General features: G+C 36.3%; 1 protein-coding gene and 1 long non-coding RNA gene across 10 annotated transcripts in view; one reads left to right on the forward strand and one right to left on the reverse strand.

The window, feature by feature from the left end:
* DLGAP1 (DLG associated protein 1) overlaps positions 1 to 16,982 on the forward strand; it is a 413,506-nt gene that overhangs the window by 276,092 nt on the left and 120,432 nt on the right. For 6 of the 9 annotated variants that reach the window (XM_066992807.1, XM_066992808.1, XM_066992810.1 and 3 more), the window contains one exon: positions 13,547 to 13,761. In XM_066992807.1, the coding sequence (XP_066848908.1) occupies positions 13,547 to 13,761 (215 nt within the window). Of the gene's footprint in view, positions 1 to 101; positions 994 to 8,491; positions 8,558 to 13,128; positions 13,416 to 13,546; positions 13,762 to 16,982 lie in introns of those variants that run through there. The other 3 variants (XM_013179429.3, XM_048058074.2, XM_013179430.3) reach the window with 3 other exon arrangements.
* LOC136790169 (uncharacterized) lies at positions 7,418 to 11,081 on the reverse strand. Its single transcript, XR_010829629.1, has 3 exons — positions 10,246 to 11,081; positions 7,698 to 7,856; positions 7,418 to 7,512 (listed from the first exon to the last, which is right to left on the reverse strand). It is a non-coding gene; the product is annotated as an uncharacterized lncRNA (long non-coding RNA).

Here is a 16,982-nt window from a genome sequence, read left to right on the forward strand (position 1 = left end):
ACTGATTGCTGTTAACTGTGCTCTGCCATGTCACAGGTGTTTGTGGGGGATGGAGGTTTGCTCTGATATTTCATCTTTCCTGATAGATTTCTAATCACCAAACAATGGGTAATGCAGCTGAAATTAAAAATAAATCTGTTTTTTTTTTTCTGATTTCAATTTCTTTTTTCTTTTTCTTTTTTCTCTCTTTTTTTCTTTTTTCTTTTTTTCTTTTTTCTTTCTTTGTCAGCATTCAGTATTTCAAAGTAACAGTTCATATTGGAACAGGCTTCATTTTTTCATGTGGGAAAAATAAGACCTTTTTGTGTACTTCTTGAATTTATAAGGCAGTCACAGTAGGGGTATAGAGAATGTGATGTTGTAGTGCTTGTAGTTAGCATTACAATGTCAATTAAATGAATGTTACCAGGATACAAATTCTTTGATTTCTGTAATTTCAGGATTTGCCTTCATTTACTGCTTATTTTATTATGAAAGCTTTTGAGACCCTTTTGAGAAACTTTGAGGTACCTTAATACTTTCTCCAGCTGGAAAACAATCTATTTTCCTTTTTGTCATAGCATATAAATTCTCATAAAATACTTATTGTAAAGTGTCCAGATTTGTTTATCTGGCTATTCCTCTTTCTCATGGCTTTGAGTCAAAAATATAAAAGCAAAAGGTTGAAATTATTGCTTGTTCTGATTATACATTTTAGGAGTACATCACCTACTCCCTCACAAGCTGTTTGCAGTTAATACAGCGTCACTATTTTTCACCAGTATTGTATCTTTAAATGTCAAGAATCAGATGTCTGCTCTTGGAGCTATCATACTGCCGGTGAATGTTTGTGGCAGGAACATGGATCAGAAAATATTAAAACAGTTTCATTCTTAGGAGAGCTGTGGATAGCTTTTATGCACTTTAAACGGAGCACTTATGGCACATCTAAGTGTATGTGTAAGATGGAACAACGTTGCACAGAGAAGAGAGAAGACCATGAGGAAAAAAGAGGTTTGCTAAGACAATTTGGTTTCATTTTAATGTAGTGGGACTCTTGTCTATTTGTATAGAAACTGTAAGGACTTTTCTCATATGGGTGCTTTAACGATACAGTCAGCTTTCACATTCTGTTGTTTAAGTCAGTACGCAGAAAAAGCATAGGACTGAGGCATACACATTTAAAAATTGATCTTAAAAGGTATTATTGAATGATATTCAAAATAATTCTGAATGCCATCGTCTGGGATTCTAAGCTTTACATGTAAAGAAGTGGATCGGTGTATTTTCTATTAATTGCTGGGAGAGTGGGGCGTGAGGACAGGGGGGTAATATGAGTGCTAAGAGTATGTTTACAGCTGTGCATACGGACTGGGGAGGGACAGAGGTTTCAGAATAGCCTAAGGTTACAACCTTTTCAGATTTGTTGTATTAAGTCTCTTTTTCTGTCTGTGAGGGACAAGAAATTGTTCCTTTAGAGTCAATTGTTGTGATTACTTTGGACCTTGAGATTTCTTTTGTTGATGTTTTTGTTTACTCTTTCTTCGATCTTCCTCTCAGGCTTTGATAAAATAGCTGACAACTCAGTATGTGACCAGATGGCTAGAAAAGAGCAAAAAAAATGTGCCAGCATCAGCTTTAAACGAACACCTCCATAGGGACTTTTAGACAATGTTTAACTGATGGGAATAGACCCTTGAAGTGGAATTAGAGGGCATTATCTGTGTCTGTATGAAAATATGTCCAACAATTGTCAAGGGCAGGAATTAAAATAACTAATTTCTCACTGTGTTTCTCACACTGTTTATGTTCTCACTCGTAGTTTTGTTTTAGTTTTCCATTCCATTTCATTTCATTTCATTTCATTTCATTTCATTTCATTCCATTCCATTCCATTTCATTTCAATTTCATGTCATTTCATTTTTTCTAATTGTATGCTTGTTTGTAAAAGTCAGAGAAATGTAACTGGATTGAAATTGTTTAAAAAAAATAAAATTTGAATCAGATTTCAGTTAACATTGGAAACAATACTCATACAGAACAGGGTATATTTAAGGGAACAGGTCAGTATTATTATTCTCTCCTGGCAGTTTAAAAAGATATCACATGGGCATAGATAGTAAAAAGTGAGTCTGTATTGCTGAATGCATCCCATTGCCTTCTTCTTCATTGCATCACTCATCTTTTTATTCTACAAGCCCTCTAGGGCTTGGACTTTGTTTCCTTTTGTGTTTCCCCAGTGCCCAGCACAATGGGGTATGGAACATAATTGAGGCCTTTTGGCTGTCCTGCCAGATGAATGTGCGTTAACAACAGCAGAGTATCACTCTGTCAGTGGGCTGTAGCAGTATTCAGAATATCTGTTGTTTTCTTGGTGACCTTCTAATCATTGTACCAAAGGGCTGGTGTCCTACATTGTTAAAACAATTAGAAATGCACTAAATGAGATAAAAGCTATTTAGCTGCAAATTCATGACAGTACTGGACAACTCTGATAATGACAACAATTAATACAATGCTTCTTTGTTGCTTTATTTAACTCATTACATGTTAAATAGATGCTCTTATCAACTCGCTTGTAATTTAAGTCGTTGTTTATAGCCCAGGACATAAACTCCCTGATCCTTGAAAGAAGTAACTGTTTTGCTCACGAAAACTGTTCTTGTGGTAGTATCTGGATACAACAAAGGAGTGATGTTTTTTCCAACTTGGGGTACAAAAACATTTTCTTTGTCCTGGTAGCTGTGAGTCTATCGGAGATCACAGAAAAATAGAGTTCATATTTGCTTGTAACAGCTTTTACCACTGAAGTATCTGGATGAATTCTCAGTGTAAAGACATGGAAATAACAAACAATTATCTCACTTAGTGTGATATTTTCCACATAACCATTCTGTGAAAGGAGCTGGCAGTAGTTCACGTTACAGATGGGCTTATTTCTCATAACTTGGAATTTGGACTGAGTGCAGTGTCCTCCCGCATCGCACAGTCTTTCCTTAACCCGGGAGGCTCTGCTTCCAGCCCAGGTGCTAAGGTGCGGTGTCCAGCCTCTGAGTTCAAGGGCAGAGAGGAATCAGGAAGGCTTGGCTCCACTCTGTGCTTCTCTTATCTCAGAAAGGGTTATTGGTTCCTTAAAGACAGTGAAGTAAACCTTTTCCTCTCAGCGGCATTTCAGGGATGGAGTTCTTTTTCTCTCTTCTCTCCATTTCTCCTTTCAAAAATAAGGATCTGGACAGTAGAAAGATAAAGTCCTTTATTGAGCTGCTTCTTACTTCAAGAAAAATATTTCTGTTTGATCCAGATTTGCAATCGGACTAATGTGAAGGAAATTGAGATGGACCTGTGGTTTTCTTAAAATTCTTCTTCAAAATGGTTTCCCTGCCTTGAGAGAATAATCTATAAAGCAGTGGATGGCTTCCACTTCTGTGGTAACTTCACCTTTGGAATAATTAACATTAAGCAAAAGTATAGAACATGAAATATAAGCAGACACCTTTTTCTGAAAACAATAGGGCCTAAATACACTGGTAGATATTTCTGACACTTTTGTTTCACTATGAATTCATGATTGTTGAAGTTAATAGAGTATCAAATACACTGCATAGTTTGTCTCTAATTATAATTTTGCTCTTCATTATTCCCTGTAATTACTATTCCTGTAGTCCTTAGTCCATTTGTTAAGAGATGGAGAAGAATACAAAAGATGACATTTTTTGTATTATTCCTCTTTTCTTCTAATGTGGGTCAGTCATATGTTTTCTTCTGACCCAATTTGATGAGACTGAAGTCAGTTGTGTCAGATATTCAGGGCTGAGGAAGGAAGTTTACTCCGGAAAGCTGAAGTGAAGTAGGTGGGGACAACTGTGCAGTCATCTGAGCTCTGCATTTGCATCAATAACCCTTTGGTGGGAGAATATGGGAAATACTATAAAAACTGTAAGCCAAGTTTCGGGGTGTGATAAGCATTTCCTGGTTTTTCAGAGACTGGATCTGGTGGCGAACAACTCCGGTTGGTACAGCGCTCATTTTCCTATGGGAAGGTTGTCTGTAATGTGCAGTGTGTCCTGTAGTGTTAAGAAACTGATATAGTTAAAGTGACTTGCTTTCCAGTCTTGGCACAAGGCACTTCCATAGTTTCTTAGGATATACTGCTCATTCCCAGCATCTTTCTGTTGTCTGTGTCCGTGGGTGGCCAGATACAGGGTATGGCCTCATCCCAAATCAGGATGCTAATAAGGATCAGGATCTCTCATGTGATTTGTTAATGCGGCATGTTAATTGCAGTGTGTTTGTCTTTATGTCACAGAAATTTCTTAGGTCTGTTATATTGGGCTTAACTGGGCAAGTTGATCTGCATTTTTGCTGTTCTCTACTTTTTCTTTACTTGTGTTGTCTGTGTTTCTGTCACAACTACCATATTCAAATTAATCTTTCAATATATCCTTGCATATATATGGACGTTGCGTTTTAATGTCCACCAATACTGATGAATATTTTCATACATCTGAAGACCTGCCTTTTTCTCCCATATTCTGATATAAACTAAAAATAGATGAAGCATGTATAATTACCCCTGTGATTTGCCAGTCAGATCTACTAGGTATTATCAAGTCTAAGTTTCGAAGTATTTCACTCAACTCATATGATGCATATTTCTCAGTAAGGCTAGTGAAACCATTTAAACAAGCAGTTTTGAAATAAGATGTCAAATGTTATAACATTTTCTGGGTGTATTCCAGGTAACAGAATAATCATGTAAATATTTATAAATTGTTAAATGTTCATGATTTCTTAATAAACTAGTAAGTAGCCACATTAAAACTGAAAAAATACCATTCATGTACAGCTAATTTATTTCCATTTTTAAAGTGCTGAGGGATGGTTAACATGAATAATGAATAAAGTTATGCAATTTGGGGACTATTGGAATTATAAATAGAGCAAAACCAACTTTATATATATATTTTTTTTTTAAAATATATATATACATAAATAAATATAATTCTGATAAGCCTACGTATTGGTTATTTAGCCTACCTACAAACCTTCTACCTACAAGATACTGGGAGAAAACCTCAGCAGAATATTTCAGTATAGCCATCTTCTTCATCCTCTCAGTCCTTTAATTTACTTTTCTAAAAAAATTGTCAGCTGAAAGAATGATGAGAATGATATTGCTACATATTTCACCTTAACAACTGCGATGTTCTCATTCAGTTAATTAAAACCTGAACTGACCTTTGGCATCTGAGTAATGTAGAAATGGAGGCCACCTAAATACTAAGTGAGTTGTTCTATGGCAATGTCAGTACTTCACATTTAGCTGCAATTTTATCTGCTCATGCTCCTTAAGTTGGCATTTTTCTATCCATTGGTTTTAACACCATTCTGTAACTTCTTAGTATTGAAAATACTGGCACTGATATTATTTTTTCTAAATTAACTTGAAGAATTACTTTTGGTTCATTCTGTTAACATCCCTATGTTCTCACAGTGCATTCATTAATGAACATAATTCTGTCCGCTGAATCTCTTTTTCGTGTTGCTAGCATACAGAATAGAGGATTTAGCAACATACATGTGCAACACTATGTTACATAAACTGTTATTGTAAGAAACATTTGTGAAAGTTATGGATGCACTTAAGCCAGCAGTTGTTATCTACTACAGTTCCTTTTGGTATAAACATGGTTAAGACTTGATTCAGACCTGGAGTTGAGCCTTTCTGTAACCTTAAATATCTGGAGTGTTCTAATCTGATTATTTTCATTAAGTTCACTGGGAAATAAATAAATAAATAAATAAATAAATAAATACATGAAACTCTGCCAAAATCTTCAAAACAAATTCAGTCCAGCAAATAAGATCATTTCAATCTGTATCAGAGTTCAAAATCCCTAACATTTCTTATGGAGACTTGCACAGTAAGTGGGAAAAAAAGCTCTGAGCGGTGACATGCCTTCCTTATTCAGTGCGAAATAACAAGGAATATTTTTCCTACATCCAGCTGTTGATTTTTTTGTTTGTTTGTTTCAAGAACGGAATCTGTAGCACAGATCTTGAGTGGGGAATACCACCGTGACAGAAGAGTGGTTTGAGCTGGGGGCAGCTGGCAATGGTCTCTGCTCAGCTCTGCAAAGTCTCCTGCACTGTGCTTGTTGCGCAGCTAAGCTTCTGTCTAGTAACGAATTAAACATGAACATGAGTCTGTTGTACATGGTTTCTCCTTTCATCTGCTTACCCTGAGTTTGTGCAATGGACTGTCTTGTTTGGGTAGAAGGTGAAGAGATTACGTGACTTCTGATAAATAAATATTTCTCTTACCAAAGGCTAGGCTATGTGCCATAAAGTTAGATAAGACACTGTGCCAGCTTTGATAGGCCAAGGCTTCCAGAGACCTTAAATTGTCTCAGATTTTTTCATGCAAATAAATTTCTGACTGATTTTGCTTTACTGACATAAACCCAGCCTGCTGATAGTTTGTTAGAAAATCTAGATTTCCTGTACTCTAACAATTCAGTTTCTAGTGGAAAAGAGTCGAGACCGTGACCTTGATTAGCCACTGAGATGCTAGAGCAAAGGTGACACTTTGGGGTTACTGAGACATACTATTACGTTCTGAAACCAGTAAAATTTCCTTAGAGCTGAATAAAGACTTCTTACACAGATACATTTCACTGTTGTAATACAAAATAAAGGATTGTGGACATCTCAGTGAAGTCTGGCCATTGTATACTAAAATATGACTGAAGCTAATAGCCAGCTGGAGATAGTAGGTTAACTGCATTACTTACAGTCATTGCCTGTGAGAGTGCGACATTTGCAAAGCATCAGAGATTATCCAGTTATAGTCAGCCAACAGAAACAGCATCAGGGCTGTTTCCCTCAAAATACACTCTCCACCACATCTGTTTCTCTTCCAAGGATTTCAGATTCAGCTACATGTTCTCCATCCACGAGCCATTTTCCTGCCAGCTTGACAGCGCGCTTGTAGTTATATGCAGTGAAAGAAAGGTAAAATGACATCTCCTTTAACAGCATTGGCTTTTGATGCTAGCTAGTCACTGTATGCAGGAGCTGAAGTGAGTGGGGAGAGTGCTGATTCACCCCAAGGAAGTTATCTAGCAGTGAAAGAACATTTTTCCATTGCCAGTCATTGGAAGTGTCCTTTCAAGGACTGGTATTCACATTAGCAGTTGTACTGTAGGTTCTCATTGTCCTTCCTGGGTGAGGAGTGATATCTCATTTCAGCCAGCTGAAACTGAAAGCTTTAAGGGTTTAGAGAAAGATGAGGACTAATGTTTGCCCCCTACCACAGAAACAATAACATACATGAGTACCAACGAAGTAGTTTTAATCTGGGGTCCTGGCCTTGACTGAGGCTCCACGATCTTCAGTTGTTTTGTTTAGCTAATAGAGGTGACAGCTGTTTGTCGTCCTTTCTGCAGAATATGTTTGGGAGTGGCAAAGTTGCAAGGCCCTTGGCTGTAATCATTGTGTCCAAGTGGCCCTCTTCACTCTCGGTTGGACTTCTATGTGTAAAACAGCAGGAGAAAATTGATTTTTTAGTCAAGTCAGGACTATCTGTGGAGGAGACACAAATTCCTCTCCACAAGACAGACTGAATCAGATTCACAATTTAGTGGTCAAGGCACCTTTTAATGAATGAAAATGATAAACTGTAGCAGTACTTGAAGAAGTTTGTCTCTTGACTTACCCCATGAGTACTCCTACTGCCTTTTCAAACTACCATTACGGGAAGGAAGATTACAGTTCTTCACACTGCTCATTCAGGTTTGATGCAAGTTGCAGGCACTCAGGATTGAGGCAGTAATGTTCTATCTCAGGCAGGTTCTTTGTCCTGGCTATTAATACTCTTCATGTAAAACAATATGAAGATAAGTCAGCTAAATTAATTGAATTTATAATAGAACCTGACTGCTGAAATTGTACAAGCTAAAGCAAGAGTTACTGCAGATATTGAACTTGTTAAGTTTGTCCTAAATGGAAGCAATGTTCTTGTCTGCCTTTTTGAAAACTCTTGAAGCTTGCTAAACATATATTGTTCGAGGCTTGCAAGGTTGCCTTGTTTTTTTGTGTACTTCATTGATTCTTAACACATGCATGTTGATAGACTGAAATGCTGCTTATCTTTATTGGCCTGATTAATTCAATATTCATGAGTGCTAGGAATAGGCTTAGTAAGTGGAAGATAGCAATTGAAACTTCCTTAACAACACACAGAAGAGGCATAATAACGGCTAAGAAAACCAAATTGCATGGGTTTGAAAATCTGCACTGAGCAGTCATTAAGCATTGTTCTTCAGTTGTGTGATTTCATTTCATTAAGTATTTGCATACTAATAGAAAGCTAAAGTTACAAGTCTACTGCTGTGAGCAATGGTTAGCCACTCCCTTCCAGTCCTTGTGTTTACTTCTATAGTCATCCACATTGCTTTGGCAAAGCACAGGGAGAAGCTTTTATGCTTTCAGCTGCAATAAACCAAATCAAACTAGAGATCAATAATGAACTTAATTTGCTATAGAGACAGTCTGTTTGCTATTTCATCCAATAAGGTAAGTTAAGAACAATTCTGGGCAAAAGGAAGGAAACTAGAGATATTAGATATTCTAATTTTTGTTAGAGCTTGAATTAAAAAAAAAATAATAATGTTTTCTTTACCTTTGTCCTTACATGCTAGGTTTATTTCACATGCCACTAAGCGTGAGCTGCTGAAATGAATGTTTGGAAACTGTGGGTCTAGTATACCTGTTTGCTTAGTTTCTTTATTCAAGATCCTAGATTATCTGTTAGAAAAATCCTGTTCCTTCGTATATATTAAAAATAAATTTAAAAAATAAAAATAAAGAAAATTGACCACTCAATTCAGCCTGGCTAACAGCAGCATAAACACTTCCAGAGGGCCATAAGTTTAGTTAAACATCAGGATAGGTGACCAATACACTAAATGAAGCTGAATCCAGGTAAGATGTTGGCTGGTGGCAGTGTTATCTATATAGTCTGTTCTGTTTAGAAAAACATCTTATATCTACCATTTAATCAGAAGAAAGAAAATATAGTCAAACTTAGTTTTCATACTTGTAACAAACATTTTATTTCCAGGTATATGTTGAAGAACTGAAGTCATAAATTCAGTAAGTTGCCTGGCTCAAAGGCCATTGCTGAATGTTTTGTATGTATTTCAAGTAATAATGATTTTCTGTTTCAGTGGGCTTTTATGTATGATTAAAGTACATTCTTGATTTTTAGGTGTGTAAAGAAAATTGTATATGATCTTAAAGACTAGAATTAAATGTTTCCAGGATCTCTATTACTTCAGTACTGTGAATAATAATAGTCCTATTTTAATAAAAACAATGATGTTCATTGTTAGATCTGAGTTTAGTTCTTCCCCCTCTTTCATGAGAGTAGAAACAATCATACGAGTCATGTATCTGCTTGATATTCTGATAGTGAAAAAATGAAATTGCCAAGGTAATTGGATAACATGATTTTCTTAAAAGCATGAAACAGCTTTATCTCAGGTATATCAATCTTAATGCCATTAATCCTCCAAGGCAGTTGTTATTGTGCATATGCACTTGCATGCAGCATAGTATGTGACCTTGCAAGTTATAATGTTGGACATTCAAGTGAAGTTCAATAGTTCAAAGTGGGAAAATTTGGGCAGACTTCCTAACTGAAAAAAAAAATAAAAAAGTTTCATATAGATACTTCTCTCAGCATTTTCCAGATCAACAGAAGGAAATATGCTACAGTATGTTCAGTATCACATGTATAGAAAAAGAATGCAGGAAATAATGTGACCAATTTTATTTTCCTAATTTGTATTCTAGGTAGGGTTTTATATTTTTCTTCTTTCCCATGATACAAACACTTCTGTTGTACAGTAAATTGGATTGTGTGGTATAAGCAGCTACAGCCATTTATATTAGCCACCAAAGAAAGCAACTCTGAAAATCAGGTCACTTCTTTTAGCAAGTATTGCTTGAGGTATTTGTATTTAGACACAGAAGTATAAAAATGTTGGCATTATTTTATGTTTATATTTTCTAAACAGTAAAATAGTTATAATAATAGGAAATGTTGAGCTTAAGTGTTGTTTGTCTTACTCAAGTAATAAACAGACAGTGCTCTGAGATCCTTTCATAAAAAGCATTATAACTGTTAATAGCCAAAGCAAAAATCTACTTAAATTAAAAAGAAAATTAAAAATTAAAAAGAAATTAAAGCATTTCTTTACCTCACTAGTGCTCTCAAGCAGTTACACTGTCTTACTGCTTTCTCCTACTCCATCTTCTGAAATCAGGGTTTCCAACTCCTATGAAACTGAAATAAAATAGAGGGGAATTGGACCCCTGTTGTTCTTTTAAATACTGAAACCTTAATGGAAGAAAAGAAAAAAAAAAGTGCCTTAAACATCTACATATCTGCAATAAAACTGGTCAAACTGTTTAAACAAAATAGTAGATATCCCCACCTTTGTAGTCAAATATCTGTTACACTCTTCTACTGAAGTTTTGCCTAGGCAGGTAAGATAGTTTGTACAAACACTCTGACTTTCTCAATGTGTAAACTGAAATTTTATAAATCTGGGTTGATTTTTTAGGCTGTTCTCTTTTTTAGGCTGTTCTCTAACTCTGGGTGTTTTTCCTAACTACAGGCATCCTTTCCTCTTGGCCCATATAGGGTTTATCCTTAAAACTGTAATTTGGTAATGGGACTTGGGTTGTATTTGTATAATTTTCTTTACTTTTGCACATGCAAGTAGTTTTTGGTACACAAAACATCCTCTGGGTTTGTGGCAGTGGCTGAGACTGCTTTGTCCCTGCTCTCTCTGTGAACAGCTCAGCTTTTCTTTCTGCAACTAGAGTGTTTAAAAGGCCAAAGAGCTACTAAAAAGATAGTGTGCTGTTATTCATAAATTGCCCTACTTCCCAGAGCCAGCAGCGCTCAAACTGGAGACTTCATCCTTATCATCTCATGCAATTTGTGCAGCTAGAGCTTTCAGAGCTCATCACAGTACATTCCTGTCTATCTGCAGTGTTTGCATGTGTAAATAGGAAGTTTTGTGGCAAATCCATTGCAACCAGCTTTCAAAACTTGGTCTGTTATATCGTTTTTGAGAAGCATTGGGATGAAAAGTATTGTACTTTTCTATGGGATTACTGACTACAGAACTCAGGAATTTTAGAGTTATGGTGCCCAAAGCAGCTATATCTCATCTGTAGAGCAGCTACAAACTACAGTACTAAATTTAACTGTATGTCTATAATTTAATAAAGCTACAAGTGTTCAGCTTGCCTGTATTACGGGTGCTCTGTGACTATAGTAACTTTTAACTCCTCTGACTTTTGCTCAGTTGGAGACACAAACCCTAATGTTATACCAACATATTTTATTTAGTGCATTAAAGACTAATTCACTAATTTATTTTAATGAGAAAAATCACAGATCTTTGACTAAAGCATAATGAATAAAATATTAAACAGATTAAAGTACAGGTCCTGTGAGAAGTCACAGATTCTCTACATACTCTTAGCTATTAAATATCTGCCTGAAAAGTGATTGGAAAGCATTTAATCAAAATGTCAGCAAAGCTTGGTTTTACAAATCCTCTGTTAACTTTTTTCTTGTACAAGTCATTTGAAAAGTCAAGGTTGACAAGCAGGAGCTGCAGGTTCCTAAGTGTAGATGATGGGTGTTAACGAGTAAAGATTGTATTTTCTCTGGTTGCTGATGCTGTGGCCCTAGAAGCAATGTAAGCATCAAACCTGGAAAAAAGCTTATTGTATGTCTGTCATAAGTGCACTGGAGGAGGAATGTAAGATGCTCCCGTATGTCAAAAATCAAAACCAAATCCACTAGAAAGTATTATATTCATTTGCACATTGAGATGGTATACACACCCAAAAAGGACGTCATCAGCTTTCCAGACTAGCGATCTAGGCATAAACTTAAAAGTCACAGAATTGAAACATTGCATATGTTCTTTATTTGAAATTGAGATTTATCAGAACTATATATTCAACCCTTTTCCTCCAGTGGGTTCTGTAAATGCTTTGTACTCTTAGTTTGTAATACTCTAGTACTTAGAGTCTTCCCCTTTACTAGAAGAAGGTTATTGCAAGTGCTTTTAAGTATAGTTATTCAATTACTTCCTACCAATACAAATTTCTGCATGCCATTGTTCAATTAAAAAAAAAAAGAAAGAAAAAAGGACTTTGAAATATATTCCTTCCTTAAGGTGCTTATATTCTTGAATTAAGTTAAGATTTTCTAAACAGGATGGCATGTGAATAGTTGGCTGAAGTTGATGAAGCAACGGACGCACAAGATACTCACCAGAAGTTAAATATTGTTGAAGAACAAACTTTTCATAGAAAAGAGACGTTTTGTGATTATCCTGGTAGATGTTAGCATTTATAAGATGTGGGACAAATTTTAGTAACCCAGATTTGAGACTCTATGTTTAATCAGAAAAGTAGCAAACAAGTGGAAATGCGTAACTACTTTTATTTACATCTAACATTAAATATGCTTAACTAAAAAGTGCTTTTGCAGCTATAAAATAGTAAGGGATCTGCAAAGTAACTTTAGGACAGCTATTTCAAGAACCTTGCTCCACTTCATGTTGTTTCTGCTGTTACAGAAGAAGGGCAGGTGTCGGTTTACGATGGTCAGAAGCCCCAAGAGCAAGGCAAGGGAGAGGATGAGTGGGCAAGGTAACTGTGCTCTTGGACTGTCCCTTGCCATGTCCTAAAATCTTGTGAACGCACATTCTTGGTGTTCCAGATTTCCATTGCAAAGAATGGACAGCACTTGCTTCAGATCAAGAGAAATAATGAACATTAAGAATAAGAAGAAAAAAAAAAGGAATAGAGTTGTATGACTCAGATACGCAGACAGACATAATTCAAAAGGAGGATCCCTGCAAGCTGATGAGAATCCGGTTGCACTAATTATGCTATAGAAGCAACATTATTATAATTTTGCAGTTGCAAACATACTTTTGTGATTCTTAGTACATAGCCATACCAACTTGAAGTGTATCTTTAACCAAAATCATTCTGGTGGATGCAGATTCACACGTAGCCGTGCATACTCCATCTGAAAAGACTGTGATTTAGAGATTCATACTTTATCTTGCCTTGCCATGTGTATTCGATACATTGAGCTGAACCAAGATTACTCTGTAATCTGTCTGGGAATCCTTTGAATGAAAATGGTAGTCACCAAAGAAAAACTGATTTATCCAGCTCAGTGTTAGGCCTATCTGAGGCTCCTGTGTTAGCGAGTTTTCTGGAAACTTCTCAGATAACCGTTGGAAAATAACAGACCTCCAGAGGCATTTGTGACTATACAAGGAGAGAAGGGGGGCCTCCTCTGAAAACCACAATGCACAGTCAAATGGTACTGAGGATGGGCCCCTGCCCATGAGAATTTTTGTTATGTCTCTGTGGTAGCTTAGCACTGTCAAATCTTGATGTGCAATTACACCAGGGAGAAGTGTACTAATAAGGGAATTGTGTTTATAACTGCAGGTTCCTCAAGATGAATGGTCTGGATACACTCCACGAGGGAAAGATGATGAGATTCCCTGCCGACGAATGCGTAGTGGCAGTTACATCAAAGCCATGGGGGATGATGACAGTGGAGATTCAGACACAAGTCCGAAGCCATCTCCAAAGATTGCTGCACGGAGAGAGAGCTATCTTAAGGCCACACAGCCATCCCTTACAGAGCTCACCACCCTCAAGTAAGTCAGTCTTCTACATCATATAGAGCTCTCCATTGAGACATACATTTTCTTCTCCTGTTTCTTTCTGTCCTTCACTCGTAGGCACCAGTTAAGGAAAATATTTTAACAAGTGTCTGGTCATACTTACTTTTGGTATGAACTTTTATGAATAATGGTAGATTTTTACCGTGTATTTCAATGTTATTTCAAAAAGGGGGTCTACTACCTGTCCTTTGAATTTGCAAAGTATTTCAGCCTGTTAGAATTAAGTGAAAGTGTTCAGGTGTGTACAATAGGTCTGTTCTTTGAATACTTTTCTGAACTGTAACTTAGGCCTGCAGAAGCTTTATATATATATATACATATATATATATACGCAACATGAATAGCACATGTGAAATTAGCCCTAGTGAAAGCTAGTCTTTGCAACTCATCAGAGAGCATCTGACATTTAATTAAAAAGAACAAAGACTGTCTGAAAACAGACATATCTGTGGTTTCCATTTTGAAGTTCACTTAGAATCACACTATTTTGTGGAGAAATACAACTAAAACTGAACATTCTTAAATTGTTTATGAAAGCTTTAGTCAGAAATGAAACAGAAATGATGAATTTATGTTTTTATGTCATTTTTTATTTCACTGAATCCTTTCAAAAGAGACCAAATTCTCTTGAAAATTGTACAAATTGATAGTTTGGGTATTAGTGTTTTCTTTTAAATGATTCTAAAATAGAGAGCTTTCCTAAAGCAATAAAATAAATAATATCCATAAAAGAAAATAGTGTGGATTTAAATCAACAATTGTTTCTGTCTGTCTTCTGCAAAAATTTATAGTGAATCATAGTTCACCGAACCAAAAATAACCTAATTTTAGTACAACATGCCTAAGGCTGTAGCTTTAAAATAGAAATAAAAAGAGCTGTATCTCTTCTAGTATCTGTGATTAGAGACAAAAGACTGCTGCATTTTCCTCATTAATTTCTTCCCCTTCCTTGTCCTCCTCTATCCCATTTTTTTCCCAGAGATCTTATCTGAGAAGTAGATTGTAGAGGAAGGTGTTTGATCTTTGTTAAGAATGTCATACTCTTGACATCAGTGATGAATAGACCAGAAGACCAGAACATACTTATTCCAGCTCCCCATAGCAGCCTGCCTGACTGTCTCAGGGGAAGCCAGGAATTGTGTCTGCTCTGTCTCTCCATTAACGTCCAGGGAGAAAGCAGTCTTATTGTCTGTGGGGATTTTCATGAACTTGCTGGAGGTTGCTCAAGGTTCATGACTACTCTCATCATCCAGCAGACTTTATCATACCCTTTCCTCAGCCAAAACTCCTCTGCAATTAGGTATAACAATCTAGGTATAGCAACCTAGGAAAGGTGAATATAAACATTAGGTGCGAGCACAAACTCCACATAGCCATGCTTTGTGCACGGACACACCATGAGGAATGAAGTTTATCCATTCTGAGACTTAAGAAAAATACATTCTGTGGTCCCACATTATATAAGTACAGTGAAGTACAGTGAATCACAGTGATTTGCTCTTGGTCATTTCTGTTCTCTCTAGATAGGAGATTTGCAAATTAATATGGAATTATTAAAAAGTCTTGCATGTCACTGTTCACCCACAAAGGATGTTAGTTAGATCAGAGGGCCTAGGCAGCAGAAGCTTTTGGGTTTAGCTTTGAAATCACTGTATTTCAGCAAAGTTCTGTTATGAATCCTTCATTTCACATATGTCCTTTAATCCATTCCTGTTCGAGAAAGCTTTTAGGAATGTGCTTTATTTTAAGCTGCACATGATAAAATTCATGTAAGTTTAGGAGCTATGCAGAAGTGCACTGTAAATCTGTGGGTAGAAGAAACAGGAGGAAAATGGTAATAAACAAAAAAAGAGGACAAAATATAAAGTGACTTTAATTTTCCAATGACTTTTCAATATAAATCGGCATGAAGTAGAATTATTTCTTTTAGTCTAGACTGATACATTATTGAAATATTTCTTGCTGGGAAACCTTTCCCCTTTTACAGACCAATTGCATAATATATAATTATGCATGGCTTTTATTCCTTTCTGATGAACTTGATTTTTATTTATTTATTTGTTTATTTATTTTTATTTGAGAAGTAGCCAAGAGCTCACTCTGGGAAATGAAGTTTGTTAAGCGAGGTCTTTTTTGCAGACTTCACACCTTCCTAGTAGTACAACTTGACCTTGACCTACAGAGGTTTGCTTATTCATTCCAGGGCTGCGCTGATTACTCTGAGAGTTGTGATAGAATTTTACTAGCTTGTCAGCCAGAGACTAAATTAGGGCCCCTAACTCACTGAATATAGGCCATCAAGCAATTGTGTAATGTGTGATAACAAGTTATTTCCTTGACTTACTGTTGACTTGAGTTCATTTAGCACCTGATTAAAAGCTTAATGGAAATGAGCCAAAAGCCACTCTATTCAGCAGACAGCCTTTTATTGACACTAGTGGACTTCCTATCTGACCTGCAGAACATTATTAACAGCTTAAAGCTGAGTGGTATTCACTTTTTTCATTAAGTTTCTTCTGTCAGCATAGAAAAACGTGCCTTGTGAAATCAGTGATCTACAGTGATAGTTGTCAAGGATCTTTTGCATTTCTTTCTGCTACTCTCTTTCTCTGTTTTTTGTATGCAGTCTCCTGTACGACAGGTAGTTGGCTTCACTTTCATCTTTGGCAGGAAAACAACTTAAAAACACGTCCCCTTTTGCTTTCACTGTTTTTTGAAGGTTTTTTTCATTGTGTGGGACTTCTCTCTGAGTCTAATATTGGTCTCACAACCCACGCTATTCCTCCCACCTACCTCCCTACCATTGCTCATGCGCCTACTCTTCTAAGAAAGGGTTTTCATTATTACCAATGTTTCTTTTAATATAACGAATAACTTTTGAACAGCACAACTGTGTCATTTCCCCTTTACATAATACAAATTTATTTTCCTGGGATTTTTTTCTGAGTTTTTTTTTCTTCCTATACTTTACAATCTCCCTCCTACAATATTCCTCCCATGCCATGGTTTCTATGTGGTTACAGCATAAATCAAGTGCTATGGTACCATTCTGAATAAAGCACAGCTTGCTGTGATCTTGAAATACACACCTCCGCTGCTGTACTCTCATTATCCTACCAGGAAGTAAGCAGCTTTCTCTCTCTGTGCTGGCAGTATCCTCCTTCCTGGTGTTTAATTTTTCACAGCCCAGATAA

The sequence above is a fragment of the Anser cygnoides genome, chromosome 2 (genome assembly GCF_040182565.1).
Source record: "Anser cygnoides isolate HZ-2024a breed goose chromosome 2, Taihu_goose_T2T_genome, whole genome shotgun sequence".
In the NCBI taxonomy this organism is placed as follows: Eukaryota; Metazoa; Chordata; class Aves; order Anseriformes; family Anatidae; genus Anser; species Anser cygnoides.